Source organism: Sorex fumeus, unplaced genomic scaffold, assembly GCF_029834395.1.
Source record: "Sorex fumeus unplaced genomic scaffold, SorFum_2.1 ptg000072l, whole genome shotgun sequence".
In the NCBI taxonomy this organism is placed as follows: domain Eukaryota; kingdom Metazoa; phylum Chordata; class Mammalia; order Eulipotyphla; family Soricidae; genus Sorex; species Sorex fumeus.
In genome coordinates, this window is record NW_026606129.1 from 44,066,918 (window position 1) to 44,080,614 (window position 13,697).

The 13,697-nt window shown below is 45.6% G+C and overlaps 2 protein-coding genes across 2 annotated transcripts in view; one reads left to right on the top strand and one right to left on the bottom strand.

Moving 5' to 3' along the window:
* Positions 1-13,697, bottom strand: part of ULK4 (unc-51 like kinase 4) — a 583,905-nt gene that overhangs the window by 544,515 nt on the left and 25,693 nt on the right. Inside the window, exons 10-12 of the mRNA XM_056128948.1 lie at positions 11,637-11,752; positions 11,436-11,505; positions 3,738-3,831 (exon numbers count right to left, since the gene is read on the bottom strand). Of these exons, the coding sequence (XP_055984923.1) occupies positions 3,738-3,831; positions 11,436-11,505; positions 11,637-11,752 (280 nt within the window). The remainder of the gene's footprint in view (positions 1-3,737; positions 3,832-11,435; positions 11,506-11,636; positions 11,753-13,697) is intronic.
* Positions 1-13,697, top strand: part of TRAK1 (trafficking kinesin protein 1) — a 307,958-nt gene that overhangs the window by 35,739 nt on the left and 258,522 nt on the right. The window lies entirely within an intron of this gene.

The window sequence follows — 13,697 nt, forward strand, 5'->3', positions numbered from 1 at the left end:
GATAAGGGGGCAAGAAAAGTGAAATGGAGCAGGGAAAGCCTCTTCAACAAACTGTGCTGGCAAAATTGGACGGCTACATGCAAAAAAGTGGGCTCAGATCTCTGCCTAACACCATGCACAAAAGTAAGATCAAAATGGATTTATGACCTCAACATCAGACCAGAATCCATAATGTTTATTGAAGACAAAGTCGGCAAAACTCTCCATGATATTGAAGCTAATGGTATCTTCAAAGATGTCACGTCACTGGCCGAGCAAGTGAAAACAGAGATAGACAAATGGGACTATCTTAAACTAAGAAGCTTCTGCACCTCAAAAGAAACAGTGACCAAAATACAAAGACAGCCTACAGAATGGGAAAGGATATTCACCAAGTACACATCCGACAAGGGGTTGATATCAAGGATATACAAGGTACTGGTTAAACTCCACAAGAAGAAATCACCCAACCCCATCAAAAAATGGGGTGAGGAAATGAACAGAAACTTTCGCAAAGAAGAAATTCGAATGGCAAAAAGGCACATGAGAAAATGCTCTACATCACTAATCATCAGAGAGATGCAGATCAAAACCACAATGAGATATCATTTCACACCACAGAGACTGGCCCACATCCACAAGAACAAAAGCAACCGGTGCTGGCGTGGATGTGGCGAGAAAGGGACCCTCCTTCACTGCTGGTGGGAATGCCGGCTGGTCCAACCCTTTTGGAAAACAGTATGGACGACTCTCAAAAAATTAGAATTTGATCTGCCATTTGACCCAGCTATAGCACTCCTGGGAATATATCCCAGAGAGGCAAAAAGGTATAGTCGAAGTGACATCTGCAATTGTTTGTTCATTGCAGCACTCTTTACAATAGCCAGAATCTGGAAAAAACCTGAGTGCCCAAGAACAGATGACTGGTTAAAGAAACTTTGGTACATTTACACAATGGAGTACTATGTAGCTGTTAGAAAAGATGAAGTTATGAAATTTACATGCAAGTGGTACTACATGGAAAGTATCATGTTAAGCGAAATGAGTCAGAAAGAGTGGGATACAGCAGCTTGGAGCAGAAAAGTGAACGGACTATGCATTGATCCAGGCTATCAAGTCTGCCGGAGGGGAAAGGGTGTTGCCCCATTCGCCCTCTCCTCTCTGGAAAGAAAGATGGCGGCCACATGGGAGCCTTGTGGACAGCAGGTATGAGCCGGGGGAGTGGGGGCGACTAAAACCTCATGGGTCGGGGGGCGTTCCGGTCCGTCCTTCACGCCCTACCGAGGTCACAAGTCGCCCCCCGCGAGCGGCTCTCCAGCACGGCCATGGCCCCAGAAGCACAAGGACTTAATGCAGAACCCAGCAGCTTGGAGCAGAAAAGTGAACGGACTATGCGTTGATCCAGCCCATCAAGTCTGCCGGAGGGGAAAGGGTGTTGCCCCATTCGCCCTCTCCTCTCTGGAAAGAAAGATGGCAGCCACATGGGAGCCTTGTGGACAGCAGGTATGAGCCGGGAGTGTGGGGGCGACTAAAACCTCATGGGAAGGGGGGCGTTTTGCTCCGCCCTTCACGCCCTACCGAGGCCACCAGTTGCCCCCCACGAGCGGCTCTCCAGCACGGCCACGACTCCAGAACACAGAAACCAATTTCTTAACTATCTGACTTTCAGTAGAAATACTTCCAGGGTCAATAGGTAAAATAGCAGAAATCCAAAACCAACATTTAATTCTTGAACCCAGCTGTAGAAAGCAAATCACTTCACAATGCTTTTTCAGCATGTCTGATTTGGGGGGGGGGGGAAATTCTAAATAATAGTGGTGAATCTTTTATTGAAACAATCTAATCAAAGCAGATAGAGTGTTAACTAGAATTCATCTGCCTCACAGGGACGGGGAGGGGTGGGGGGTGGGGTTTTATTGGGGTTCTTCATGGGAAAAAATAAGTATTGGTAAAGGGAAATGTGTTTGATATTTGCATGACTGAGACATAAACCTGAAAGCTTTGTAACCTTTCCCACAGTGATTCAATAAATAAATTAAAAAAAAAAAAAAGAAAGAGTGGGATAGACACAGAAAGATTGCATTCATCTGGGGAACATAAAGCAACAAAAAGGGAGAGTGACACACAGGAATGGCTGAGATTAGTACCAGGAATTTTGCTCCATGAATGGAAGGCCAGCCACAGGCTCTAGGTGAAAAGGAAGCTCAGATAGAGAAGAGAGTACCAAATGAAGGGTGTTGTGAGGGCCCTCCCAGGGTGGGAGAAGCATGCTAAAAGTAGTCGATAGACCAAACATGATTGCCACTCAAAGCCTCTCTTGCAAAACACAGTACCCAAAAGAAGAGAGAGAGAACAAGGGGGAATACCCTGCCACAGAGGCAGGATGGGACGGGGGGGGGGGGGGCGGGGATGAGGGTGGGGGGGATGCTGGGACCCATGGGGATGGATGACGGGCACTGGTGGAGGGATGGGGACTTGATCATTGTATAACTGAAACCCAAGCACAAAATTTGTAAGCCTATAACTGTACCTCATGGTTTTTCACTAATAAAAAAAAAGGAAAAAAAAATAAAAAATAAAAAAAAGAACAAGAACAACTAGTGCTGGCATGGATGTGAGGAGAAAGGGACTCTCACTCATTGTTGGTGGGAATGTCGACTAGTCCAGACTTTTTGGAAAACAGCATGGACATTCCTCAAAAAAGAAGAAATTGAGCTTCCATATGATCCAGCAATAACACTCTGGGAATAGATCCTAGTGGCCCAAAAACACAGAGTAGAAACATTATCTGCACTTCTATGTTTATTGCAACACTATTCACAATCCAGAAGTCCTTTCACCAATGAATGGGAAAATGTATATATAATGTACTCTATACAAAAGAATACTAATTGGTAATAAAAAAGAATAGCAATAAAAAATGCTACCATTTGGATAAATATTAAAACATTATGGTAAGTGTGTGTGGGGGGGCAGAAATCAATAGCAATGGGTCAGGGAGATAACTCAAACGGCTCTGCATGCTAAAGACCCAGGTTCAATTCCCAACACTGTGTGGTCCCAAGTACAGTCAGGAAAAAGCTCCAAACACCTACACAGAAACTGTCCAAAGGGCTGGAGAGATAGTATTGTGGGCAGGGTGCCTTCCTTGAATGAGCCAACTCAAGTTCGAACACCATCATCCAGTTTGGTCTCCAAGCACCAACACGAGTAACCCCTGAGTATCACCAGGTGTGATTCCCCCCACCACCCAGAGGAAGGCAGGGGAGGGGAGGAGAGGGGCGGGGAGAACAGGAGAAGGGAGGGGAGGGGAGAACAGGGGAGGGGAGGATTGCTCCTGAGCATTGGGTATGACCCAAAAAGAGAAAAAAAAGTCTACAAAACATCACATATTATATTATTTCATTACACAAAATTTAAATTTAGACTGCACTTGCCAAGGGCAGGAGAGGAGAGAAGGTGGATGAAAACAGAATTCTAATAACTAATGCTGACTTTGTAAGATGAGTATCTTAATACTGAACACAGTAATGGCTGCACATGTCTGAGAATACCCTAGAAGCCCTTCAATTGTACACTTCAAATAAGTGAATAACACGGCCTGTCCAATATAGCTCAATAAAGCTGTGATACATAAAAGGAAGGTAACTTACTTATAAATTTTGGATTAAAAACTGTTCAGAGATCAACTTTTACTATCCTTATAAGCCTAAAACAAAACAAAACAAAGCAAAACCTTCTATTCCACCTCTGCTCACCTTGGTCGGAGAAGCCTTCTGGGGGGAATTCTGAGTCAGGTTCTCACCAGGACTTATGGCCACTGAAGTGCTAGTTCTGGGAGTAGGACGAGAACTGAAAGAGAAGTATCAGGTACCATCACTTAGATACTGGAAACTACCTGGGGGGAAAACACACTTCTCACAAAAAATGGTACAGTATGACAATTCCACATGATCTCATTCCATCAACGAAATTTACGCTCTACTTTGTGTTTCTGTGACTCCCTTATTTTTCAAATGTTTTTGAAGTACTTATCTGGCTCATTCATTATTTAAATTATAGACAGCTTCAATCCTATGTAGAGAATTATATGTTTAAACCATAAATCATAATTATCCTTTATAATTATCCACTACTAGGTGCAACAGCAACATAGTAGAATAGATCGGGTACATTGCAAAGGGTGGGAAATATTTACCATTTTATCTCAGAAAATGTTTTAAATGAATGACAATGTTGGAAGTTCTTTAAGGTAAGTAACGAGTCCTAATCTGCATCTACATGTTTTTCAAATCCCCAGTCTTTGGCCTTGGTTGGTGTTGTCACGGTGACAAGGGTCGAGCATACACACGTGGCTGTGGTGCTCAGACTCAGTCTTTTGCTGCCCCTAGAAGCCCGTAGACACTTTGGAGAGCTGGTGACAGTGCGCTTCTGTGGCAGTGCTGGGAGCCAGAGCAGCAGTGCCTTTGGGACTATCCTAAGTCTTCGTGGGTAGCCCAGGGCATCAATCCTGCAACTTCGCACTTACGTGGCAGATGTTTTGGCCATTGAGCCACTCCTAGGCCCAATACGCTTCTATTTTCTTTTTTGACTGAAGCATTGTCAAGATTCACAGCAATGTTGTGGATTCCTGGTGAGAACCTGATTCAGAATTCCCCTTCAGGCTTCTCCTACCGAGGTGAGCACTGTTTCTCCACACATACCACTAGAGCACCCACATTCTGCCACCATTGTCCAGCAGTCCTTTCTTGGCATCTGTTTCTGCGGAGTCCCGCTGCTCCCCAATGCTTGTACGTGACTGGCATCATTGGGCTCCTCAGACATCCACTGATGCCTGGATGCACATCTAACTTGGAGGCCTCTTTTGCATTTTAAGAAATTATCCCAATCAGACCCTTTGGGCCTTTAAAAAAAAATTCCTGGGCTGGAGCCTTGCACGTTTGTAAGCCTTGCAACCTTTTGCCTTGCAGGCAGCTGACCCAGATTTGATTCCCAGCAACCCATATGGTCCCCTGAGCACTGCCAGGAGTAATTCCTGAGTGCAAAAGCCAGGAGTAACCCCTGTGCATTGCCAGGTGTGACCCAAAAAGCAAAAAAAAAAAAAATCCTTCAAATTCTCAAATATTTTAATTTTCACCTCTCTCACGGGTCAGTTTACTCATTCACTAAACAAGTTCTATCTTAGCTCACAAAAGATGCCAGAGTTTAAAAACAAAGAGTTTGGGTGCCAGGAAGATCATTGAAAGGGCTAGAGTACCTTTGCTCAGGGTTCAGTTACCAATACCAAATAGTTCCCCCCAGCATTACCAAGTATGGCCCCCAAAATGAAACATAATTACTAATCTATCTTTTATTTGGGGGCACATGAGGGGAGAAATCATACCAAGCGGCACTCAGGAACTACCCAGGGTTCTAGGTTCTGGGGACCACACAGTGTTTGGGACTAAATCTAGATAAATCTATCACATAAAGTATGTGCTCCAGCTCTTTACACTATCTCCCCAGCCCTTAAATATTTTTTGTCTGGGCCAGGGGTACAGAATGGGGTCAGGTGCCTGCCTTGCATGAGGCTAACCTCAATTCAGTCCCCAGCACCACACAGGCTGGTAGCACTGACAGGTGTAATTCTGGAGGCTGCCTGTCACCACCAAGAGGAATCCAATGATCTCTGGCTTAGGCAGCACCATACCCCTGGGCTCCTGCCACCAGCCCAGTTGATCAGGGGCCTCTGATGAACAAGAATCATCAGAAGGAGCCTCCAGGCTTCCGAGGATCACTTAGGAGACATCCCCCCGTCCTAAAAAATAAATTGAATTTAAAATGTCTAAGATGCATATTGGTAAATTTAACATTCTTTCCATTAAAAATATGGATTTAAAAAATCAAGAAGATTTAGCTCACTATAACATGACATCAATAAAATAAAGCTTTCTGAAAAAAAGAAAAAAAAAGCTTTCTGAAACAAAAGTCATCACTAGAATAACCTTTATAGTTTCATTCTTTCACCATAATAACATAGTGGCCTTTTTTTTCCCTGTCCTTTCGAGTTGCCTGTGGCATGCACCAAACCACGTTGGTGAATAAGCTCAAGAGTTTTTGAAGACAGGCGTTTTATTGTGGCTATCTCTCTCTTGGCGATCCTCGCACAATCATGGAGGTGCTGAACCAGTTGACTGTATTCCTCATCAATGTTGTCAATGACAGCATCTTCCCATGTTGTAGCAATAGTGCCAAAGAGCTCCCAGTTCGTGGTCGTTCTGGGAGTTCTCTTCTTAAACTTTGCAGCCCTTTCTCCCCGCTCTGTGAAGTAGAATTTTGCACAAAGGAGACGGTGATCCGATCCTGTTTGGAATTTTGGGACAACAGCAACATCGGTCAGGCAAAACCATCGATTGAATATGATGTGGTCAGTTTCGTTGTGGAACTGTCCACCAGGAGACTCCCATGTCCAACCTTTAGATTCAGCCTTCTGGAACTGTGAGTTACCATGGATGGTCTTGGTCGACATGATCAGACAGTCTCTCACCCTGTTCGTTCCATTCTAGGCCATGGATCCCGATGTGGAGTTCTTCAGCTGATCTTCTCAGTCCTATCTTGGCATTAAAATCACCAACAATAATCTTGTAGGTGTTGTCTTCTTTATAGAACTTCTCCAGCTCCATGTAGAACTTCTCAATTTCTCCTTTATCATAATTGGATGTTGGTGCATAGACAACGAAGACAGAAACTGCCAGCAGTGAGCCACATCTATTCAAGTGTAATCATTCGATTCGGGTTGTTAGGCATTTGAATGAATCAATGCTTATGGCCAAGTTCGTGTTGACAAGGACACCGACGCCTTTGACACCTCTTTTGTTGCACATTCCAAGAAACAGTTCTCCAGTGTCGAAAACAGTGTGATGTGATTGATGCCTTCTTGTCTCGGTCAGGCCAATGATGTCATACTTGATCTTTCACACTTGTACCACAAGGTCCTCGATGGATGCATCTGATGCCAGTGTACGTGCATTGAAAGTACAGACAATCTTTTTTTTTTATTAATTTTTATTAGTGAAACACCATGAGGTAGTTGTAGACTTACAAATTTTTGTGCTTGGGTTTTGATTATACAATGATCAAATACCCATCCCTCCACCAGTGCCCATTTTCCACCACCATGGATCCCAGTATCCCTCCCACCCCACCCTGCCTCTGTGGCAGGGCATTCCCTTTTGTTCTCTCTCTCTTTTTGAGTGTTGTGGTCTGCAAAACAGGTATTTAGTGGCAATCATGTTCAGTCCATAGTCTACTTTCAACATGCATCTCCCATCCTGGGAGGATCCTCCAAACACCCTTTATTTGGTGCTCCCTTCTCTATCTGAGCTGCCCTTTCCCCTAGCATGCCCGGCTGGCCTCTAAGCCATCAAGTAATCCTCCTGCTACTGACCTCGGCTATTCTTGGGTATTAATCTCCTATTTTGTTACTTTATGTCCCCCAGATGAATGCAATCTTTTTTTTTATTTTTTTTTATTTTTATTAGTGAGAAATCATGAGGTACAGTTGTGGACTTACAAATTTTTGTGCTTGGGTTTCAATTATACAATGATCAAATACCCATCTCTCCACCAGTGCCCATTTCCCACCACCACGGATCCCAGTATCCCTCCCACCCCCCCATACCCCCCCACCCTACTCTGCCTCTGTGGCAGGGCATTCCCTTTTGTTCTCTCTTTACAATAGCCAGAATCTGGAAAAAACCTGAGTGCCCGAGAACAGGTTAAAGAAACTTCGGTACATTTACACAATGGAGTACTATGCAGCTGTTAGAAAAGATGAATGCAATCTTTTTATGTCTATCCCTCTCTTTCTGACTCATTTCGCTTAGGATGATACTTTCCATGTAGTACCACTTGTATGTAAATTTCATGACTTCATCTTTTCTAACAGCTACATAGTACTCCATTGTGTAGATAGAAGTACAGATAATCATTTTTGTCTTTCTTCGTTTCGGCAGCCTAGTTTGTCCTTGAGATTTTATCAGCCTCTCCTTCCTCATCCTTCTCAACGTATTGGTGACTCCTTCAGGGTCAGGGGAATGAGACCCGCTGTAATTACTGGATTTGGCATATCGAATACACAACGGATAGCTTGCCAGGCTCTGCCATGTGGGTGGAATACTCTCAGTAGCTTGCCAGGCTCTGCAAAAGGGATAAAGGCTTTTGGGGTGGTCTCTAATCGCCCTTGTAGGTGTTCCCATGGTTCAAATCATATTTGAACCCTATCAAATATGGTGCAGCAATCCTGAAAGATGGGTATTAAGTGTCTTATGATGTGTTGCACAGCCGCGAAGTGGTCGCACAGTCCGGAAAGCATCCTAGAGTGTGGTGGCGGCTGGGTAGTGGAGGTAGTGGAGTAGTGGAGGTCGGCCAGTGAGGTATTTATCTGGTACCGGTAGGGTGGGTCTTCTGTGCGTAATCCAGTCTCTGGGTCGCCAGCAGTTGGTGGAAGCAGACAGGGCAGAGTAGGGTGGGGCTCCTGGTTTTAATCCCTTCATCACCTGTGGTTGATGGGAGCAAGCAGAGGATCTCTGTCCCCGGGTCGTTGAGCCTGGAGTCCAAGTGAATGTCCAAGCTCGCAAAGCAGTGCAGAGATGCGATCAAGGAAGACCTCAAAGAGAGAAGAGCGGCAGTGCTGGTAGATGCGGCAGAAGCCGGGAAAAGCATTCATAACGCCCGCCTGTCCTTCGCCAACTACAAGACCAAGATGACTGCCCTCCGACATCCTGATGGATCTATCACATCTTCCAGAAGGGCAATGGAGAAGATTATTCATGACTTCTACTCAGATCTCTTTGATAGCCACGTCCACCTGCCCACATACCAAATTCCACAGGATGGATATGTCATTCCCAATGTTCTCCCTTCCGAAATCCGACACACCATTTCGTCAGTAAAGAAACAGCACCTGGCCCAGACTAGGTGAGACCTGAACACCTGAAGAACCTGCCATCAGTACTCATCAATACACTGACCCGGCTCTTCACGCACTACCTGTCTGAATGCAAGGTTCCGTCCCAATGGAAAACCAGCACTACTGTACTACTGTACAAGAAGGGAGACATCCACGACATTGGCAACTATCACCCAATCTGCCTATTGTCTGTAATCTACAAGCTGTTCACTTGAGTCATCCTGAATCGGATTGGCAGAACACTAGAGGAAGGACAACCATGTGAGCAAGCCGGGTTCCACAAAGGATTCAGCACCATCAACCATATCCACACGATAACCAAGCTCATTGAGGTTTCTCGGGAGTTCAAGATGCCGCTCTGCTTAACGTTCATTGATTTAAAGAAGGCCTTTGATTCTGTTGAGATGGAAGCGATCATCAAAGCCCGAGCCAATCAGAGCATTCAAACTCAATACATCAGGATCCTCCATGAGCTGTATTACAGATTCACTACCAGGATCTCACCGTTCTACAAAGAAGTAATCATTGATGCAAGAGAGGGGTTTGGCAGGGTGATACCATTTCACCAAAACTCTTCAGTGCCACCCTCGAGAACATCATGTGATGACTGGAATGGGAAGGAATGGGAGTGAAGATAGATGGTAGGCAGCTACACCACCTCTGCTTTGCTGATGACATCATTCTAATAACACCAAACATTAGCCTAGCGGCACAAATGCTGGCCGACTTGGACCATGAGTGTGGAAAGGTCGGACTCCAGCTGAATCTCACGAAGACAATGTTTATGAGAAACAGTCTTGTTCTTGACGTTCCATTCACTCTCAAGGGAACGACAATCTCTGAATGCAACAGTTATGTGTACCTAGGTCGAGAAGTCAACATGATGAATGACCTGGCACCTGAGTTGCTCAGGAGGAAGAAAGCAGCTTGAAATGCCTTCAAGAGCGTCAAAGAAATAGGAGGAGGAAGAACCTCCGGCTCTGGGCACAACTCTTCAATTCCACTGTTCTTCCTGCATTAACATACGCCTCAGAGACCTGGGCCCTATGAAAACAGGATGAGAACTCTATTCAGGTTTCCCAAAGAGGAATCAAAAGAACTATGCTTGGAGTATCACGTTTCACTCAAATGAGAGAAAGAATCCAGAGTTCCGACCTCCGTCAATGGTCAAGAATCAGGGACACTGTCTCATTTGCCAAGGTGTCAAAAATCAGATGGGCTGGACACATAATGAGATTTGGAGATGACCGCTGGACTAGAGCCGTTGCCGACTCAACTGGATTCCACGGGACGTCAAAAGACCGAGTGGCCGCCCACCTACAAGATGGTCAGACTTCTTCATCAAGACCCTGAATGATGGGTTTGAAGCTCTTCGTGTTCCTAAAACAAACAGACGCCATTGGGCTACACTAGCACCTGACAGGGACAAATGCAGATATTACTGGCACCTGCTCGAGCAAATCAATGATTAACGGGAAGTCAAGTGATCAAGTCCTTTCAGGTCACATACAGTGATGCTCAGGGATTACTCCTAGCTCTGCACTCAGAAATTACTCCTGGTGGTGCTCGGGGGACCATATGGGATGCCGGTGATAGAACCTGGGTCAGCCACATGCAAGTCAAATACCCTACCCACTGTACTATCATTCCAGCCCACATAGTGGCCTTTTTAGACATTATCCCCTTGTCTTTAGTAAACTGCTAAAGCAAGTACATTCCTAAGGAGCACGGAAGACTGGCATTCCAAAAGGATATCTGCATAGTAACAGCTCAATTCACCATGGGATTCCCTTACTTGCTGTATTTCCAATTTCTAATAAAAAGAAACAAAGGGCAAACGGGGAAGAAGAAAGAAGAGGAAGAGGAGGAGGAGAAGGAGGAGAAGGAGGAGGAGAAAGAGAAGGAGGAGGAGGAGGAGGAGAAGGAAGGAGGAAGAAGGATTTTTTAAATCCAGAACAAAAGGTCTGTTGCACTCTCCAGCACTCAGTGATCACTTTAGGTATGAGAATGAACTCACTCCACTAGCCCTTAGCTCTGTGATGCTGATTTGCTGCCAAGACAACAGTGACTTTAAGGGGCTGGAGCGATAGGACAGTGGGGAAGGTGTTTGCCTTGCACGCAGCTGAGCCGGGTTCAATTTCCAGCATCCATATGGTCCCCCCGAGCACCGCCAGGAGTAATTCCTGAGTGCAAAGCCAGGAGTAACCCCTCTGCATCACTGGGTGTGACCCAAAAAGAAAGAAAAAAAAACAGTGACTTTAAAAACACCAGAGAGATTGGACAGTGGGTAAGGCACTTGTCTTGCCAGTGGCCAACCCAGGTTCGATCCCCAGCATCCCATATGCTTTCCCAAGCCCCACTAGGAGTGATCCTCTGAGTACAGAGCCAAGCGTAAGTTCTGACACCACCGGATGTGGCCCAAAAACCAAAACAATAACAGCAACAATAAAATGCAAACACATAACTTTCATCTCCTTGAAGCCCTTAAACTTTGTCTTTTACCCACCTGAGGAGAAACATGGACTCATTCAGCGGACCCCCGAGAGTATTCTTAGGCCGTAACTCTGATGGATTTTCTGTGTAAGAGAGTAAATCATTACCCATCAGCAGTCAACAATGTCAGGAGCTGGGGTAGGACAGGCAGCGAGTGCACTCAGCACTGCTCAGAGCAGCCTCTTGGTACGGATATCCTCCTGCAGGCACTCACCTAGTCGGAAGGAGCGGCTCAGCCGCTGAGTGCTCTTCCCTTTGGCTTGTCCATTCTGAGGGCTTTTCAAAACCTCCTTGGGATCCTGGGGCCCAGGACACTCCATCACCTTATCACTGTTCAACAAGAGAATAATTCAAATCACTCTAGAGCTCTTCATGACTATCTTTGTACAGCAAAACATTGAAAGAGAGAACTAAATTGCACAAGGCACGTGGCAAAACCATAGCATTAGACAAGCAGTAGTTTTCAGTAAGGAGCTAAAATGAGCACTTAGTATGCACAAGACCTGGTGCCGAGAAGTCCATCAACCTTATCCCTGGAAAAAAATGAAATAAAATAAATGGCAGGTTGAGAGAGAGAGTATACTTACTTTGTATGCAGCCAACCCAGGTTTGCTTCCCAAAACCATATATGGTCCTCGGAACCTTGCCAGCAGTGGTCCCTGAGCACAGAACCAGGAGGAAGCTCTTGGGAACTGCCATGGGTGCCCTTCCCTCACCCCTTCCCTTCCCCCCACCCCCATCTCATCTTGCCCAGGCCTCACGCTATCTTGTAGCCAGACCACAAGAGCAGCAGCTGCTGGTCAAGGCCCAAACCCTAAGGGAAAGGGCTCCACTTCTCTGCTAATCGCCCGAGAACAGTGACCAGTCCCATTACTCTGTTCTCTTTTTCCCTCTCACCCTGTCCCCTACTCCCCCTAGGCCCCAAAGGCACTTAGCAAGACTGAAACTAGAGTACACCGTGATGAAGTGGGGTGTACTGTGCAAACACAAAGTTGATTCAATATATGAAAACTCACTCATGGTGGAGGAATCCACAGTGAGAAGAGAAAGAAGAAAAATCTCATAAGCTTATCAGCTGATACACAAGACCATGTAATAAAATTCACTATTCACGAGATATAAAAAGTCTCCAGCCTCTCATTCTTTCTAGCTGAACAAGTTCATTCGCAACTTAGAAACAAGGCAAGGATGCTCACTCCCATCGCTCCCGGTTCAGAAACAGAACAGAAAGGCCTAGAGGTGTCAAAGGAAGAAGACATCTATAGTAACACCTGCCACTGACAGACCAGAGCTCACTTTCCTCTTGTTCTCATGGGCCCTGCTGCCCCCATGTGATCCCCGTGTGGTCCCCATTTCATAGTCTGGGAGAGGCCTCAATGAGAATTCAGAGTCCATACATGGAAGCTGCCAAGATTAAAAATCAGGGGGCCAGAGAGATACAGAGAGCTCAAAGGAGGTGGCACGTATAACTTGCATGCACTTTGGTGACACTGACCCAAGAAATTCGCTTGATGTGACCACTCCTCACTTGAGACTCATTTGGCGACAGTCAGGAGCCACTCCTGGGCTCGTGGAACTCACTAAAGGCCCTTCCTGACAACAGGAACTCCTTTTCAACACATTCTTTTCACTCACTTCATGAGGCAGAAGCGTGGCAGGTCAAAGCAATATAGAGATTTCTTCTTTTCTCTTTTTTTCCCCCTTTCTTGTGATTTTTGGAACCATACCCAGATGTGCTGAGGGCTCATCCTGTGTACAGTGCTCAGGGGTCACTCTTGGTGGTACTCAAAGAACCCATTTGGGTACTGGGATTGGAGCCCATGTTGACCATGTGCAAGGCAAGTGCCCTACTCACTGTACTAACTAACTCCACTGTCCCAAGGTTTCTTTTTAGAAGTAACACATATCAGTTTGGGTGACATTTTATTATTTGGTCACATTTATTTCAAAGCAAGTCACACAAGCATACTGGAAAGAGAAATCAGACATCAAAGAGATCGCTCAAAGGACTGAAGCACATTCTCCACATGCAGGAGGCCCAAGCTCCATCTCCAATGGCCCCTGGTGTCCCAAGCAAGGCTGGGAGCAACCCTGAAGCAATGAGTAGGGAGTAGCTTCCAAGCACCAAGGCTGTGATCCAAGACATAAAAGAGCAGAGACAAGATTCTACCACACATTTTCAGGTGAGAAGCCTGTTATCCTGAGTTAATGGGAACCAATAACCAAACTCAGTCACTGGCTGAGGAGGAGCAATCAGGGAAATGAGCAAAATAGG